This window comes from Cryptomeria japonica, chromosome 3 (assembly GCF_030272615.1).
Source record: "Cryptomeria japonica chromosome 3, Sugi_1.0, whole genome shotgun sequence".
Lineage (NCBI taxonomy): Eukaryota > Viridiplantae > Streptophyta > Pinopsida > Cupressales > Cupressaceae > Cryptomeria > Cryptomeria japonica.
Window position 1 is genome coordinate 976,409,767 of NC_081407.1, and position 19,836 is coordinate 976,429,602.

The window sequence follows — 19,836 nt, forward strand, 5'->3', positions numbered from 1 at the left end:
TTTTTCTCTAGGTTCATTGAGAATATTGTATATTAATTATTTCATATTGATTAAATCATTTAGCTTAATATTGCTTAAATCTTGTTAGATTAATCTTGCATCCATCTAGCTTAATATCATGCTCATATAGATTAAATCCTTCGTCTTGGTGTTGTCTAGTCACTGGATTGCTTATACAAATCTAAGAGCAATCTTATACTCGCATCTTTGAGAAGGCAATGGGTTGATTTATTATGGTTTTCATGTTCATGCTTATATCTGTCTAACCATACATGTAATGACTTAATTGAAGTGTTGTGTATTCCAGATACAGATACAAGTCCACTTTTCACACACACATTTTTGGCGCCCACCGTGGGGCTCGAACCCACAACTACAAGATTTTTAATGTTTCTTGAACAAATTTAATGTTTGGTTTTATAACTAATAAACATGTGTTTAATTTGCAAATAAAAATCTTTCTTTTTGCTTGTTCTTCTATGACAGTAAAAAATGGTCTCGGTTGGGAGAGCATAACTTTTTATTGAACCGTTGGATCTAAACCAATTTTTGATATGTTGTGTAAAACTTAGTTTTCTACAGGTTAAACGAAGGGATTTTCCTAAAGATTTTGGGTTTAAAATTTATTATTGACAGAGTGCAGGACTATCATTTTACTTATTCTTCTGTGACAGTCATAAATGGTCTCAGTTCGGAGGGCATAATTTTTTATTGAACTGTTGGATCTAACCTAAATTTTAATATGTTTTGTAAAACCAAGTTTTCCACATTTCCACCGAAGCGATTTCCAAATTATCTTTGGTTCAAAAGGACGCTTGTCAAAGAATCTATCAATCAAACATACGCCTACCAAAGAATCAAGAAGAAAATGACTACTGACATATTGGTTTTGCAGGTTGCCTAAGGAGAATCAACTAAACATTGTGTATTCATTTAGTATTTTATTAGGCACTTAAATTTCTATTTGGTTAAAGAACAAATCTGTCTTTCGTGTTTTTAGAAAAAATCTAAGAGGTAGGAGAGTATGCTCTTGTCTTTTATAGACAATCAGAAATCTAGACCCTTGAAGCTTTTTTCTAAGTTTTGAGATTTGTGTACCTTTAGCGGGCCTATCACAGTGGGAAAAAGTAATCACCCTGTGAGAACGAACCAAGTGATTGCAGCTGGACCTGAGCATTCCAACTCACTATAATAAATAGGCCTCTGGTGATTAAAGTCTCAGAGGATGGGATTATTTGAGTTTTCTCTTTGAGAACTCTCATATCGAGCATTTTGTAGGGCCTCACGGTCTCAATCACGTTTACGTGATTGCATCTTGTTTTGGTACCTTGTTGGGCTATAGGCCTCAATCATGCTTGCGTGACTTCAAGGGGTAATTTCAAAAGAAATTCCTGACTAAGAACTATAAGATAGAATCTACCTAGTTCACCTCCGAAAGGGGGATAATCTTTGTGCAAGAGAGATAGTAACTCTCCCAAGACACTTGCCATATCGTGCCCCCATTAGCATTTGGAGTCGGCTAATACAGCGTTGAGAATCCATTGCGTGAGACTCAGCGACCATATTCTGATTAGCTATTTGGTGTGTACCTAAGTCAGCAAGCAAAGTTTTTCTTCTCTAAGCCAACTTCCATAGGGTTAGCATGTCGTGATTGAATTATTATATATCTTGCGTGTTTTCTATATTTTCATCCCTAAAAATAAAACTGGAATACCAAAACTGGAGAAAACAACAAACAAAATTAGCGATAAACTCTGTCTGTGTCCAAATTGGTCTCTGTCAGTCATTGAAACATCAATCCTTATCAAAAACTAGTAGTCGTCAGTCATTGAAACTCTGTCTGTCAGAATCTCGTCTCTGTCCAATCCTCTATCGTATGAATTCCTGATCTTGTCAGTCAAAACTATCAAAATTGCCCAGATCAGTCTACAATAAGCATAAAACTGGTTATCATCCTCCTGAGCATAAACAACCTTGATAATGTACCCCCATCGTTGCGTTGCACGATTTTGTTGATCATCTCTAAGCTAGTTCAAACAAACATCTTATCAAACCTAAGTTAACTTAGATAACGTCTTACACATGATATATCATTCCTAAAACTAGATAAGATCTTAGTTACTTCACTCAATCACCATGTTAAATAAACAACTAGCTCCAATTTGATCTTGACTTCTGCAACACATCTAGCTCTCGGTCCCGTCGGTTGTAAATGCCTGTTCAAACCAAAAGCTCTTCTAATTTTTTTGACAAAAGAAAGAATCTCATGGATACCTTAGCTCACATTCCCATGGCTACCTTGGCTCAAATGCTTCAAGATATCAAGAAAGAAATATATGACATGGAAATCCAACAAAATAAATCAATGACTCCATTTGAAAAACAAATGCATGATATCAAGAGTGAGAAACTTCAAGGAATGCTAAAACAATTATATGATTTGACAATCAAATACCAACAAATAATTGACGATCAAAAGCCAAATCTCAAACAAGATCACAAAACACCTTCACCAAGACAAAAAGACATCTATTCCCTAGATAAACAATTTACACTTTTGGGGAAATCTGTTGAGTCAGCTTTGGAAGAGCTTCTTAAGAACAATCTTATCATGTTGCCTAAAAAGACCGCATGGGATGCACAATTTTGATTAGTTACTGTGTATATCATAGGCATAACAAACATAAGACTCCAATGTGTATGGAATTAAAACATAAGATTCAAGAACTCCTTGATGATGGTGTCATTGAAATTGAAGATCTTAATGACTCACCTAAAGAAAAAGAAGGAACTACTTCTAAGCATAATCAAAATCATGAACCTATGTCTAGCAAGGCTCCATATGTAGCCTCCATCCCTTCCATGATGCCTTCATCTCCTAAAACTTCTAAGCAACAATCCATACCATCTCCTTGAAACAATGAAACTTCTCATGTTGACCTTCAAGGGCTATCTCCTATGGAAATCCAAGTTAATGCCAATATTGATACAAGTTCCTCTAAAGATTTAAAAATCCCAGATCCTATGGCATCATACACTTCAATTCCAAACGTACCCACTCCAGAGAGTCCCACTCAAAATGCTTCCCTATCATGCCAAAATATGGAGACCTTCCAAGAATCCCCTACGCCTATGCAAAATCCTATCCCTTCCTTAGAAGTGACTCCATGTCAAGAGGATAATCTGAAAAATGAAGAAATAAGTCCTATCATAAATCAAGATCAAGACACCAAAACTCCTCAATCCCATCTAATGATTGAAACAGATCCTACCTCCCTAAAATCCCATGATGATCCCCTTATACCTTTCCATTTCTTCCAAGATGAACTCCTTCCATCTCAAGAGCAAAGAATCCTTCCAAATCCCATTCCTACTCTACTTCCTAAGCAAGATCATGATGCCTCTTCCACCTTTTCAAATGGTCCTATTAAAAATAAAGAGTCAAACACCCTTCCTACTCTATCCAATGGTCCTCTTCCATGTCAAGATCAAAGTATCCCTTCGTCTCCTTGTCATAATCCTCCATTTTCACCTCAACGATCCATCATGCCTACAAATCCCTCTCGTGATCCTACCATTCCTTACATTCCACCTTCATCTCACAATGGACCCGCGCCTTCTTTCCAAAGCACAGTGTATCCTACAAGTTACAATATTTATAAAGGCAAAGGGGTAGATCTCCACAAGCAAGAACCCCTCCATATTAAAGAAAATGTTAAAGGTCATGGCCTCAGGGACATTTCTCAATATGTTGGTATCTCTCATAAATCCTAAATTTCTCCAGTTAAATCCAAATATACGCTATCCCCATCGTCACTTCCATCCATTCTAGGTCCCTATATCCCTCTATCCCTTATGCAGGATCAATGAAGGCACACATATTCGAGTACCTTCCATCCATCTAAAAGACCTCCATATCATTCCTATCTATCCACGCATCTCCCTCCAAGCAATTTGGATGCCAAGCATAAAATTCATAAATCAAGCAATCCACATGTATTCAAGGGTCAACATGTCCCATCTAATCGACATGTCAAAACAAAGCAAAATATGATCCAAAAAGAAAAAGAAAAATAAAAAACGCCACAAAGGCCCACAAAGAAAGAAGAAAAGTCAAAAGTTATATGGGTTCCTAAGACACTTGTACAATCAATGCGCTCTAAGGAACTACAAAAGCATGAAAAATCAAAAACCATGTGGATCCCAAAGCGGGTACTTGAAGCACAAAAGTCTCAAGAAAAATCAAAATTGGCATACAAAATTGTTGTTCCTCCATCCAAACCTTCTGAGTCTATTCCTCCATCACCTCCTTCATCCATTTTGGGTTCTTATGCCCCAAAATTTGTAACCTTTCCTCCTTCCAAATCTCAAAATCTGAGATTCACTTCTCTTCCATGTATCCACCATCCCTCAAGGTGTGTGCCAATGTTGATCTTCCTAGCATTTCCATCTATCCATACACAATTCTTCCAACATCCCATCCATTATCCAAAACCTCTTTTTCACCCTTCCATCCCTCTTATCCAATCCTTTGCATAAATCCTTGCCCTAGTTTCATTTCATTATCCTGCCAACATCTTTGAGCATACCTTTATAGCCATGGTCTATTGCAACTGATATTCTAAGGGTACCATCCAAAGAAGCGAGATGTCAGGGTCCTTCTTCCATCCCCTATCATGCCTTCATTATCTTCCAAAAAAAGAAAGAAAAAAGATGATGAAAAAAAAAATGAAAAAAAAAATCAGAAAAAAAAAAGTAAAGAGAAATAATTTCGTCCACGAGTGAAAACCACTTCTTGTAGCTCCTTGGGCAAGTACCATGATGAAAACCTGACAAACAGGCATCATGTTGAATCCATTATCCTTTTGCACTTTACACTGGGGGCAAGTTCCATCCATGTACATCCATCTATTATCTTTCTTCCTCCATTATCCTTCATCCTCCATTATCCCTCATCCGCTCTATCTACATTCATATCTCTTTTCCACCTTTGATCTTGACAAGGTTAAGGATCCTTGCAGGCTTCATGTGTCCTATTTATTACACTTGATCCAGACCCTTTAGCTCATATCCATTTCTTTCTTACATCCTTCATTACTACCTTTGATCTTGCTTATCCTATCTGCCTCCTATCCAAATCTATCCCTTGATCTTAATCAACGGATATGGACAAAATGCAAAAACATGTTTTCCACAAACCTCTTGACATGGCCACTTATTTGGACCATATGGCTTTGTTACGCTATATCCTTGCTTTACATCGCTAAAATCCTTGCTTTACATCGCTAAAATCTTTGCTTTACATTGCTATATCTAGACCCTATGCTTGGATTAATGTTGTGAGATAGTCCTTGAAAGAGTCCACCATCATTCATTTATCCATTCATGTACTCAAAATCCCTTTTGCCTTGCTAGACACTAGGAGAAAACATCAAACTCCTAAAAAATCATAAAATGTCTTGAACAAACTCCTAAAAAATCATAAAATGTCTTGAACAAACTCCTAAAAATCATAAAATGTCTTGAACAAAATCCTAAAAATAAAAAACTCACAAAATAAAAAACTGAAAAAAAATCAAAGCAAGAAAGCATAGACTATCCATCAAACTAAAACAACAACAGAAAAACTCTCAGAGTCTACAATCAAACTTATCGTATGTCTTGTTAATTAATCTATCAAACTCTATCAAACATCAACATGTCTTATACAAGGAAGGGTACACTCGAAACCAGACAGATCAGTCTTATACAGGGTACTTAGTCTTTGAAACCAGACATTCTTATCAATGATCAAATAAAAACAATGATATCGATCAGTGTGACTGCTGGATTTTATCCAGGGTAGTCTTATCTCTTGTACTGAAATGTTGCATCTTCTCTTTAGCTTATACACATATTTCAGTCACTTTTGTGACATCCTGGTTCGTTGGAACCCTTGTGGCTTGAAACTGATCAATGTCCTAATCTTAGGTAATCAACGAGAGCACATTACATGTCCTAAGCAGTATCCACCAAGTCAACTTTACGTAAGTGAAACTTGGTCGTCCACTCCGAGTCAGACACTTGTCTCCTAACTACTGAAGAGTTTTATTACTGAGTACACAAGCAAAACAAAACTGAAAACAATCACTAAACTGTTTGAGATATGCATGAAATTTTCTTTGTGTGTTGTCTTTTACATTGGCTTTCGCTTATTATCCCTCTGAGTAACTCGAGGAAGTCTATCTCGACTAAGAGGAGCAAGGATTAGGGGCATAATATCTTCGTTGTTTTATACTTGTAGGAATGATTCTGATGATCTGAAAACATCTAATCAGCTGGGTGTCTGTGATAAGTGCCTTCACGTTAAGGTGAAATCGCCACACATACCTCGACTCCGCTTATTTGTATGCTACAGGGAGGTTCCCATCATTTATTTGTTTGTTTTGAGGGAATTTCTTCATTGTGCAATTCGGGTCCATGCGTAATCTGTCCAAGGATATGAACGAAAAAGGGTCGTTGCGGACAAGATAATTAATATTGCACATGAAAAGAAAGGAACTCTAATCTGCCTGCTATGTTTGTAAAATGCTCAATGATAAAAATTAAGCTTTTCAAATCCAGTGACTAGGTTTAGGTTGCATTTTGCATATCATTTTGCATTTCATTCTGTATCTTGTGAATTTAGAGTGATTTTGGTATGGTAACAATGATCTCTTTATCTTCTGCATGAGAGTTGGAAGCACAATCATTTCTTAGCTAAGTGGTCTATTTTTCATCATTTCTCCGATCGAGTACTTGTGTTTTGAGATGTTAGCTGCATACATGAGCATCTTATATAGATTCATACATTCACTATCATTCATTTGCATTCATCTTGTTGCATAGAAAAATGAAAAATTTGCATTACTCATTACTCATTGCACATTCATTTATTTGCATAAAAAGAACAATAGACATCCATGATCATTTGCATTACATACATTCATGCTGGAAAGAAATGCATACATATAAAATAAAGCATATAGATGGACATCTCATAATCAATCAACATAAGTACAATAAAATCAAATCAAGAGCTCGTAAATCGGATGTCCTGAGTCCATTTTTGGGATCGAAATCAAAATCTGATGTCAATTCTCTCATCAAAATTTCATGATGTTGACCACTTAGCGCTTTCATCAACTGCTCATTCTCTTCTTCAATTTGCGCTCAATTTCTTGTCAATCAACGCTGAGTCTCAATTTTATTCTTCTGAATCACTTTCGTGCTCAAATCATTATCATCGCTACAAAAAACAAATTGCCTATCATCATGCACCCTCGCTATCTTTCGATTTCACTCCAGAGGGGGCATACTCATGACCTTATGATCTCACGTCTTCAAATGTCGAGAAAATTTTCAAATCTTCATCAAAACTAGAGCAAAAATATTTTTCAACTAAAGAAAATCAATCAAATTCTTATCACTAGGGGCATCTCAACTTCATCACTTTATATCAAGTTGAGATTTCTCGATCATCTGAATCAAATCAATCTTTAGGGGCATATCAGTTTTATCGCTTCATATCAATCTGATAGTTGTCTTTCATCTGAATCAATCTCTTAACGTTAATCAGTTTTATCGCTTTTCATCAAGTTGATTATTCGTTTAAACTCAATCAAGGGTTTAAATAGTATCTTTGATCACACTCAATCTAAGCAAGTGTTCAATATTCGTCGCTTTGGATCAAGCTGGACAATTTATCTTTGCTCATCATGTCTTGATCAATCAAGTTCAAGTTTGATTTTTATCATCGCTCATTGTATCTAGATCAATCAAGTTCTAGATCAGTAAGATCCGCTTCTTGATCAATCAAGTTCAATTTCGGTATCTTTTGTTTTCTATTGTTCCTAAGTTCAATCAAGATCGGGATCGATATCGCTTTAATCAGGCTTCATTCAACTTCGTCACTTCGAATCAAGCTTAACACCTTGCTTTTCATCTAGTTCGTGATCAATCAAGTTCATAACTGGTATCTCCTAGACATCAACTATTCTTTGAACCAATGCGCTGCTCGCACATTAATTCAAAGAGGGGCAAATATAATACCCTAAAAATGGTCATCTAAACCATGAGCCCCTAATCCTGACAACGTCACCAAGGTCCTAACCAAAGGCAATTAAATCAATCTTGAGCACACAATTAATTTCTAAAATCATCAATGTCACATTGCAAAATTAATCAATCGATATTAATTATATTTATTTAATTAATTGATCATTCCAAGTAAATCATTTTAAAAAATTATCTTATTTATTTTATTAAATATCCTAGCATATTTAATTAAATAAATCAAAATTGTCATAAATCTTCAAAAAAGGAAACAAATCAAGAAAGAGGAATTGGAAATTATGAGCACAAATCTTCAAAAAAGGAAATAAATAAAAAAAGGAATTAATTGACAAAAAAAAATTAAAAATTGAGAAAAGAAATCAATTGGAGATAATCTTGAAAAACAAATTAAAAATTGATAAATAATCTAAAAGAAAGCAATTAAAACAATTAAGTATTAAAATTGAATGAAATAGAGAATAAATCAGTTTTTTCTTGATTTTATCTTAATTTTAGTTCAATTTCCTTTAAAACTGAGAAAAGCATCCAATCACATCAATTCACCTGGATTGTGCTTCCTCTCAAAAAATCTTGACCGCTCATCATCATTTAATCTCAGCCTTTGGTTTCTTTTTGAATTTTCTATAAATCCAGGCTCTCATCTCTCATTCAAAAAAATCCTGGAGAATATATTGTTATTATGTTGTTTTTACTCTAGGTTCATTGAGAATATTGCATATTAATTATTTCATATTGATTAAATCATTTAGCTTAATATTGCTTAAATTTTGTTAGATTAATCTTGCATCCATCTAGCTTAATATCATGCTCATATAGATTAAATCCTTTGTCTTGGTGTTGTCTATTTACTGGATTGCTTATACAAATCTGAGAGCAATCTTATACTCACATCTTTTAGAAGGCAATGGGTCGATTTGTTATGGTTTTCATGTTCATGCTTATATCTGTCTAACCATACATGTAATGACTTAATTGAAGTGTTGTGTATTCCAGATAAAGATACAGGTCCACTTTTCACACACACACTAACCACCTCCTTAATTGTAACAACCTCCGAGTCCTTAATTGTAACTTTATCAACAAGTGCAAGAAATAGAAGATACTAACCACCTCCTTCTTAATTGTAACTTCGACAACAAGTGTTATAAATGATAATTCAATAGACTTAATTGAGGAGGTACAAGTTCATAAAATTATTATTTCAAATTACCATGGACTAACCCACATTATACAAAGATTCCACTTAGGCATGTCTATGTAAAATAATTCCCTCTTTGTCAATCTAGTGATCATGGAAAGAGTGTAATTATAGAATATTTAGAGGAATCTCATCTTTAGTGGAAGCTATCCTATCTAACCTAGAAAGGGAAATTTCAAAAACTACAATGTCTTATGTACAAATGAATGCTTCCAACTTAAAAAATTACTAGTTTTGCAAGCATAAACATTCTTAAATCCGCCACCTCATGGTTCAATACTTGGTATTAAGAATAAACCAAATAGATCACAAATAAGTTGGAATGCCTCTCCATCATCCGTTTTAAAGTTAAATTTTAAAGGTGCTTCCCTTGTAAATCTAGGGCTTTCAAGTGCAAGACGAGTATTATTGGTAGTATCTAAAAAAAGATACACACGGGAACCAATAACATAACAAAGATCTAAGCAATTCTCTAGGATCTTGTAATATAAAAATAACTAAACATTTAAAGAATTCTTATATGCGATTTTATGTTAACCATAGATGCCATTAAACAAAGGACAAGTTCTAATTAGATTTTGAGAAATATGTTTTAGATATTGTAGCACTTAATCGAGTCTTTTGATTCTTTTGAACACAACCAATACTACAAAGAAGCAAACAAGTTAGTAGCTCACTTTTACAATTTGATAATTGGCCATTGGAAGAATATGAAGATCATACAAATCTTTTAAGAGTAGTTGACAAGGAAAACTAAAGGATCATATTTAAAGATAAAAAATTCTTAAAGAGACCATGAAACACTCATTTGTAACACTAACATAAATATTGCCTAATACTTTTGATGTTTATTTGTGATGGTCTACAAGTTCAAAAGATCATTTAAAGAGCATTTTCTAAATTGACAAAATTGTAACATGTTAGTGTTAAATGGAATGCAAGCCCCCACCTTGTAATAACTTGCAAAAGTATCCTATTATTATTGTTCCTTCGTGCGAAGTGATGCCTATAATCACAACCATTATTTTGTCATGAATAAAAGGATCTCAACACACCAAAAATGTTGCCTAATCCATGTCTAGGAGTTGTGTTAGATAGCTCGGAGTCACATCAACTTTATGTGATAGTGATTTCAACTTTCAAGAAATATTTTTCTTTCTTCACAATCTAAATGTAATAATGCTAATAAGAAGTGACATTGCAACTATTTATTATTTCCCTATATACTAAAAGTCGAGGAACCTATTGCTAGAAGTAATCTTTGGAGCCCCTCTTGGTAAACATGCAAGTGCTAATCTACCCTAGTAAATAGAGCCACCAAAATTGGGGTGCTATGACTCTATCGAGCTAATCCATTTTTTTTTTCATTTTGATTATAAGGTGGAAAATGCAATATAAATTTAGTAGGCCAAGATGTGTTGATGAGAAGCCATCATATCCTAGAATACATCACTATAATTACCATTTTTTAGTCAAATATTATGGAGGCTTTTTAGGACGAGGGCCTAATCTCAATGCTTGCAAGTGAATATGTCAAGAGCTACTTATTATCGGAGGGGAAATTAATCTACACTCTAACCAAATATGATTTACATATGGGCTTGATGTTGATAGGGGGGCGATTTGATAAATAATTATTTCTGCATTACATAATGATGAAGTGTGTTTGTAGTGCAATGAAATAAGGTCTATTGAATTGACACTTTAACATGTTTCTAGGTATAACCAACTTGCATAGATTAGCCTTGGGAAAATATTTGATATCCCAAACTTGAATCCTATTTAAAGCATTGTAGCTACTTTTAAGGCACAACTCCAACACCAAAACTATAAAGAGAGAAGCCACTCTCAAGAGCAAGGAGGTAATTGTTGCAGATGAGGCTTTGTCTTTCATCATGTTCAAGGTTAAACTCTTGCCAAAGTTTCTCCATCAAAAACTGCTACCATCACTCTTCTTCTACCTCTTCTGCTAAACTAATATATAACATGTATAGCTCTAATGGAAGCTATTAACTTGCTCAAATGAAAACGAGACTTCACTGACGATCTAATCCATTACATATAATTAGAAATGTAATCTCGTCGAGAATAAAACAAAACTGCCAAAAAATGAGTCTAGGAGGTATTAAACTCAAAACATAGCTACTCTCCACACAAAAACACTGTCCGTACGAAAACAAAAATCTACAAAATGCGATGAATTTTTACACGATTTTCACCATCCCAATCCTCATAATTCACCTCCATAATGTTGTTAAAACCCAAACAATCCAACCAAAAACTATCATGTTATGTATATTTTTGCAGATCAATTATAGATATACCATTTTGTGTGGAGAATAACATAACTATACACTCAAAGATGACATATAAAAATGATAAGGTCAATGTAAGAAATAAAACCAAAAAAGCATATGTAAGAAATCAATTGTTTTTACTAATTATATATCCAAGCCTGAGGGAATGAGATACACATAAAGAGGCTAACACATTCAGACCTACAAATGAAGTTTTTCGTCCAAATTTCTTGAACCCTTTTTTTATACGGCGAAGAGAAACATACAAGCGTCACAGCCATCGATTACTCGCGTTTAGTCTGTCTGAAGTGAAATGGAGAGAGCGCAGAAAGGCATGGGTTTTGGCAGGCCTTTGGGAACCGACGGCTTCGATTACTCATATCGCATGACTGTCGATCAAAGTATATTTAGTAACATGTTAAATTTAGCTTCAGGATTAAATAATTTTGTACAGTTATACCTTAAATTCTGTCATTATTTGTTTGTCCAGGATATCAGAAGGTTGCTTTAAGAAAAGCACAGCTCTACAGATTGTACACGGCGCAGGTAATATCAGTGATCTTGTTTTCGAAACCAATTAGGTCTAAATGGAAATTGTGGGTTATTGTAATTGATCTAACAGAATGTCAGTTACAACCATATATGGTTTTCTGTTCGCCCTGCGGAAACCGAGCTATGTAACATATGACGCTTTCCAAGTTGTTAAGAGTCAGGGGTGTTATTTTGAAATATTTAGAAGATGATCAAATTTAGGGAAAATAAAGTTTTACTGTAGTTTCTTTGTGTCATTTTAGGGCTGAACATGGAACGAGTTGTAATGTCATAATTAATTTACAAGGACAAAGACTCAGCGAAAGGCAAAAAAAAATCATCAAAAACATTTCCAATACGTTAGGCGATGAAACAAGCGTTCAGAAAAAACTCTGCGAAAGACTATGAATTAACATTCCCGATCACTCTTTGTGATTCACTATAGGATGCATTAAGAACATGGGTTACGATTGTGACAGAGACCTTTTATATAAATAATGCTACTAAAGTCCAAGTATGCCAAATATGGGCTACCTAGGGAAGGGAGATCAAAAATATGAAATGAATTGGGTGTTAATTTAATCACCGATTGGAAAAATTAAATTGTCATTTTCCCAAGGCGGTGGATAATTTTTAGAGAATGGATAATCACTCTACAAGAGCGACTTATTCTCAAACCTTCTTCTTTATTTGAGAATGTATGCTAAGCTCAGCAGTCGCCCTCAAGCTTCTTTTAAAATACCGGTTCTCCACAGATATTTTCCTAGCCTGATATTTTCCTGATTTTATTCCGATAGATTGAAAATATCGTTATTGTTTGATTTGTCCAGAAATTCCTAATAATCTTCTATGGCTGAAAAACACATTGGAAAGCAGTAGGTTAGAACCCAATTGCAAGATCAAAAGCGTAAACAGAAATGGGGGCAAAGTTATTTTTTGCTGTAGTGGAAGAGAGAGTGCAAAATAGTTATAACAAGGTATTTGGAGTCCTCTCCACAAGGAGAGAGAATCTAATTGTAGCAACGCAGTGGAGTTGTGACTTTGTGAATTAATTATAACATCACATTTATAGACGTGTGATCAAAATATAGATTGCTTTAGACTCATTTGGTTAAAAACATCCCTACCATCATGAGTGGCTTTAAATAAATATTGTGCTGCTAGTTATCCTCTATTGCTACCTAAAGAGTGAAATGGACCTGTTGATTTTAGTAATCAGATTTAAAGTAAATAACAGAAACTGAAAATGCAACACATTATGGCACAAAATAACACAAGAACAACACAGCAGTACCCTGGGAAAACCTCCCTCCTGGAGGAAAAGCCCAGCAATAATTCTCAGATCTTACTATTCAATAATCAGTAGGTATCTTTACAATTTAGCTTCAGCACATGAAGTATTTAACATTAGCACAATAGTATTAAGTCTGCAAATTAGGGCGAACACACAAATGATGAACTTATCTGCCAAACACAAGATGTTTGCTGCCACAGAGGAGTTCGCTGGAGCTTGCTGTCACTGCGAGGTGAATTGCAGATCTTATCAACTGTTTGCAGACCCTACAATAAGGTTCGCTGCCACTGGAACCAGTTCACTGTCCTAGGGATATGATTCGCTGTCTCTGCAACAGTTCGCTGACCTTGTTTTATACTTAGCTGATCACAGAAGTAGTTCACTGACTTCTTGAAGAATCACTGATAGTTTAGTAGGAAATTCGCTGTTTTTGCAGACATACATCGCTTGTATTGGATGATTGTTTGTCTTCAAATCACCTTGTAGATATAGGTGACACATGCCTTCAATAACACTAAGTCGGCTTGCATATATTATGCCAAGAGTTTTACACGTTACAATTATATAGGTCAAGGTCTAATTACAAGCTACATATTTGATAGGTCTTGCCCCATAACAATTACATAACACATAAGTTGAACGCCCAAATAGGGCCTGCCCTATTATTATAAGTTACAATGGGGCCCAACCCAATTACATGAATAACTTAAACTAGAATCCGATTCTTGCTACATATTTCAACACTCCCTCTTAGCTAGAGAGTATTCTATGAATAATCAAGTCACATAGTGGCTACCACCATGGTTACTCTGAAACACAAGATACGTTCACCATAGCTACTCCCAGAGGGTGAACGAACTCATCATGGAATTTCTTCCATGATACCCACCATACCTACTCGCAGAGGGTGGAATTTCTTCAATGATACCCACCATACCTACTCGTAGAGGGTGGGTCCACCATGCCTACTTGCAGAGGGTGCAACGAGGGCTCTAACCTCAAACTTCCCCTAGAGAAGAATGCAACACCACCATGCCTACTCGCAGAGGGTGGGACCACCATGCCTACTCGCAAAGGGTGGAGAACGAGGGCTTTCACCTCAAACTTCTCCCATAGAAGAATGCATTAACCAAAGAATGTGGCTTCCTTTGAAGTTGAAAGAAACTGGCTCCCTCTGAGCTTGACAAGCTCCCTCTGAAGCTAAAGATGTCAAGCTCCCTCTAATATTTCCTCCTTTTAGAAAAGGAAGTCTTCATTTGACCTTTGCTCCTCCTGAGATGTCCCTATGCCAACTTTTGCAAAAGAAGCAAGAGGAGTAGACCCAAATTTGCAAAATCTTGAGCACGATGACCATACTTGTCACACTTAAAGCACTGGATGTGAGATAAGTCCTTCCTTTTTGATTTAGGGGCAGGATCTGAATCTCTGTCTCTATCCCACTTCCTTCCTTTGCCTTTAACCATATGCGAAGCAAGGACTTGATTTTCTACATCATAATGATCACGCTCAATTCCTCTTGCTATCAACCGTGACTCTTCTTGTATGCAATCTGCTCTCAAACGATCGAACTTGGGAAGTTCTGATCTTGCACTAATTCCTTGAATGTAAGACTCCCAAGATGCCAGAAGACCATTGAGAGCAAGCATGGTCAAGTCACTGTCATCAACAACCTTCCCAATGGATGAGAGCTGATCTCTCAAATCAGAAATCCTCATGAAGTATGCTTGGCGGATTCACCTTTCATCATCTTGATGTGATGAAGCTGCTGCTTCAAAGCTAGGGCACAGCTGGTGTTGTTGATTTCGTACATCTCTTCCAATGTCTTGAACATTTCGCTGGCAATCTTCAGCCTGGAGATGATAGGTACAATATGATCCTTCACGAAGTCAACCAACATTCTTTGAGCTTGAAAATCTTTCTTCTGCCATAAAGTCTTTTCCTCTTTTGCCTCAGGTTCAATGGATGATCTCTCCACAAAGTCTGCAAGATCACTTCCATTCAATGCAAGCATGATTCGGAATCTCCATGACGTGAAGTTGGATGCACCATCCAATCTATCTTCAACCCTGAGACAGTTCAACATTTCGAATGAAGTGATAAGAGCAAATAGGAAGAGGAGGAACAACTACAATCAATCTGATTACCCCTAATTCAAACCAAGCTCTAATACCATGTTGATTTTAGTAATCAGATTTAAAGTAAATAACAGAAACTGAAAATGCAACACATTATGGCACAAAACAACACAAGAACAATACAGCAGTACCCTGGGAAAACCTCCCTCCTAGAGGAAAAACCCAGCAACAATTCTCAGATCTTACTATTCAATAATCAGTAGGTATCTTTACAATTTAGCTTCAGCACATGAAGTATTTAACATCAGCACAATAGTATTAAGTCTGCAAATTAGGGCGAACACGCAAATGATGAACTTATCTGCAAAACACAAGATGTTTGCTGCCACAGGGGAGTTTGCTGGAGCTTGCTGTCACTGCAAGGTGAATTGCAGATCTTATCAACTGTTTGCTGTCTTCAAGATGATGTTTGCAGACCCTACAATAAGGTTCGCTGCCATTGGAACCAGTTCGCTGTCCTAGGGATATGATTCGCTGTCTCTGCAACAGTTCGCTGACCTTGTTTATACTTCGCTGATCACAGAAGTAGTTCACTGACTTCTTGAAGAATCAGCACTTCTTGAAGAATCGCTGATAGTTTAGTAGGAAATTCGCTGTTTTTGCAGACATACATCGCTTGTATTGGATGATTGTTTGTCTTCAAATCACCTTGTAGATATAGGTGACACATGCCTTCAATAACCCTAAGTCGGCTTGCATATATTATGCCAAGAGTTTTACACATTACAATTATATAGGTCAAGGTCTAATTACAAGCTACATATTTGATAGGTCTTGCCCCATAACAATTACATAATACATAAGTTGAACGCCCAAATAGGGCCTGCCCTATTATTATAAGTTACAATGGGGCCCAACCCAATTACATGAATAACTTAAACTAGAATCTGATTCTAGCTACATATTTCAACAGAACCTTCAGTGAAGAGTTATTGACCAAATGCGGTGGAATGGAATGTTAAACATATTTAACATTATCCCAAATTTTTGCAAGAATTTATAGAAGGCAAAATGATGCATTATTTCTTCTTATAATGGATCCTAATGATGTCCATAGATCCTGTTTGTATTTAACAACTTCCTATAGGGGGTTACATTAAATTCAAAGTTTGAAAGGAATATGTCATAAGTGAATGAAGATGAGTTTTCTATTTATTTTTTCCAATTTAAGTATTTAACATGGCGCGAATGGGGGTATTCTGTAATTGGTTCCCTCATAAGACCTATGCGCATCTGGGTTGTTTAAGTTTATTCAGGGCACTTTGAGTGTGCACTTAGAATACTCATCTCTTTGTGTTTTATGTCATATGATTATGACACATAATCCTATGCTGTCCCAGCTCTCACGTTGCCCTTATAAGCAAGGGTTCATTTTTAAATTATAAATCTTGTATCTTGCATCATCTTGTCTGCTTGTATCATTATTGGCAGTATAACATCCTTTGTTGCTTCTCTCCTATGTGTGAAAAGTTATTTGGTATTGTAGAAGATTGCTGCTTCTGTGAGTCTCTGTGGTGACTTTGATGCAGGCAAGGACCAGGTGCCCAATGAAAGGCAGCCAATCCTTGCAGCCAAACACAGCAATTAAACAAAAACAGATTTTCACCTTAAAATCTCAATGACATTTTATTGAACTAATAAGGCATACACCACTCCATATCTCCTCATATGGAGATATATGACATTTCATTGAACTAATAAGACATACATCAACTCCATATCTCCTCATATGATCGGATAAACGACCTGAAAAATTCATTTACTGAAAACAAGACAAAACCTGCTACAAGATTTACTCACAATTCTAATATTTCCCAGCGAACTGGCAACTGGACCTGATACAAAACTATATCTTCTTGCAATGCCAAAGACTCCTTTTCAGACACCAAAACCATGATTCCAAAGTCTAATCTTCTCTCAGAAAATTTTATAACATCCACTTTTTATATCTGCCACCCTCTCTCCCTTTTCACCAAAAATAGGTTGAAACACCTCTGAAAACAAATTAAACATCTGTACCTGTCCCTACACCAGCCAACAGTGCAAAAAATTAAGTATTAAAAATAGGCACTGCCCCATCTAATGCCCATCTGACATCCCACAAACTGTCAATTCCAAAAGTAGACTCCATTATCGGTGATGCTTCTGATCATTTGGAGAATCTTGGGACTGAAATCCCATCTTTGCCTTTGATCCAAAGAACTTCATCCTTTTGACTTTCTTCATTACTCCGCATTCCTTGTCTACTTTCATTTTGGTCTTCTTCATTTGCTTATTTGTTTGTACAACTGAACACTCATTTATTTCTGCACTGTTTGTCCTTCATAATGAGGATACAAATCCTTTGCTTTAATAATTGGTGAAATGTTTACTCCTTCTGGAAGCCTTATTTCATAAACATCTGCTGCAAATTTCATAAGGACCTCACCATTGTAACTCACCATAAATCTCTTTCATAAATCCCTCCTTCGGTATATGAGCAAATACCAAATCTCCAACTGAAAATTTCTGAATTTTACTCTTGAAGCTAGCATATTTAGTGTCCTCTCTTGAGCATTCTTTCACCTCTTTGAAAAATTTATGGTTACCTTCAATACCACTCCTCTCCTTGCCATTATCTACTTCATGTTGGTTATTCGCAACCTCTTTTGTTGTCTTCAACAATCATTTCTCCATGCTTAAACACACAATAGGACTACCTAATATTTCAAATTTTTCTCCTTAAATGAGGTTAGAGTAAATTTATTTCCATCCTTAACAATAGTGTATGTATTTTTTCTTCCATCATACATAGCCTCTCTATCAAATTGCTAGGGTCTACCCATAAGAATATGACAAGCATCCATGGGCATTATATCACACATAACTTCGTCTTTGTAATTTCCAATTTGAAAACTAACCGAACTTTGTTAACTTACCAAGAGCTGATTACCTTTTTGCAACCAAGAAACCTTGTAGGGATTGGGATGCTTCGTCCTTTTCAATTTCAGCTTCTCCACCATTTCTTGTGACACCAAATTATCTGTACTACTGCTGTCTACAATTACCTTGCAGTACTTTCCACCTGATTGACACACAGTCTTAAATAAACTTCTTCTTTGTTCAGGATCTTGCTTTTTTTTCTCCGTTTTTAGTAACACTCTCTTGAACATTAATGCTTCTCCTTGTTCTGGTTCTTCTATATGCTGAGGTGATACAGCACTTTCTGCATCTGCTTGTGCAACATGATTTCTGGCCACACAATTTTTACCATTGTCTTCTTGTACTAGAGGACATTCAAATGTCCTATGCCCAACTTCTCCACATTCATATCACGAGCTTGTAAAACCTCTTCCTCTACCTCTTCTATAAATAACCTCTTCCTCTTCATATGCTTGTTGTTCCTTGCACCTTGAGTGAAATCATTATTTTGTGAAGTGCTTACTTCCTCTTCATATGCTTGTTGTTCCTTGCTACTATTTGCTTGTTCCTTTCCAATAGTGGACCTTCCTTTTCCTGTTGAATTATTTTGCTGCCTTCTAGATAACTTCTCTTCTACCTATAAAGCACTTTGATAGGCTTCGTCTATGCTTCTCAAGTTCAACAAACTATTTTCATCTTGAGTATTTAAACGGAGTCCATTCACATACCTTGCTATCTTTTCCGGGTCATCTTCTTCATGTCCAGCCCTTATAGTGAGTTTGTAGAATTCCTCAGTATATTCCTTTACATCTGCTACCCTTTGTCTCAAGTTTGGTAACCTTTTGAATAAACTCCACTGATAATCTGAAGGTAAGAATTTGGCCTTCAACTTTGAAACCTTTTGTTGTTGTTGTTGTTGTTGTTGTTGTGCCAAGGGTTACCCCTCGACCCAGCCCAATGCCCAACCTGCCTCGTCTTGACCCTACATAATTTGAAAACCACTCTAGTGACTTTAGTAACCTTTCAAAATCATTTTACTCCAACTTTTTATTTTCTCTTTCCCTTTTCTTTGCCTTTTAGTCTGTACATAGTCCCACCATAAAGCTGCATGGCCTTTTAACCTTATACAGGCAAATTTTACCACCTTGGATTTTTCTGTAGATTCATAGTCAAAATATCTTTCCATCTCTACAATCCAATCTATGAGTTCTTCACCATTCAAGCTTCCATTATAATACAATATGTCTAATCTAGGTGTACCTTCAATCTTTGTAATGGCTTTGAGAAATTTGGTCTCTGCAGCATCCACCACTTCTTCTTCATGTCCTTGAGTTTCTTGAGTCACTTCTCCTTTTTCATCACTCACATCTTCAAGATGAACTCCCC

General features: G+C 35.9%; 1 protein-coding gene across 2 annotated transcripts in view; it reads left to right on the forward strand.

Moving 5' to 3' along the window:
• Positions 1–11,759: 11,759 nt before the first annotated feature.
• The window catches only part of LOC131076215 (uncharacterized), a 61,477-nt gene continuing 53,400 nt past the window's right edge, over positions 11,760–19,836 (forward strand). Inside the window, exons 1-2 of one of the 2 annotated variants that reach the window (XM_059217077.1) lie at positions 11,760–11,990; positions 12,080–12,135. In XM_059217077.1, the coding sequence (XP_059073060.1) occupies positions 11,903–11,990; positions 12,080–12,135 (144 nt within the window). In that variant the 5' untranslated portion in view covers positions 11,760–11,902. The remainder of the gene's footprint in view (positions 11,991–12,079; positions 12,136–19,836) is intronic. The other variant, XM_058013289.1, reaches the window with a different exon arrangement.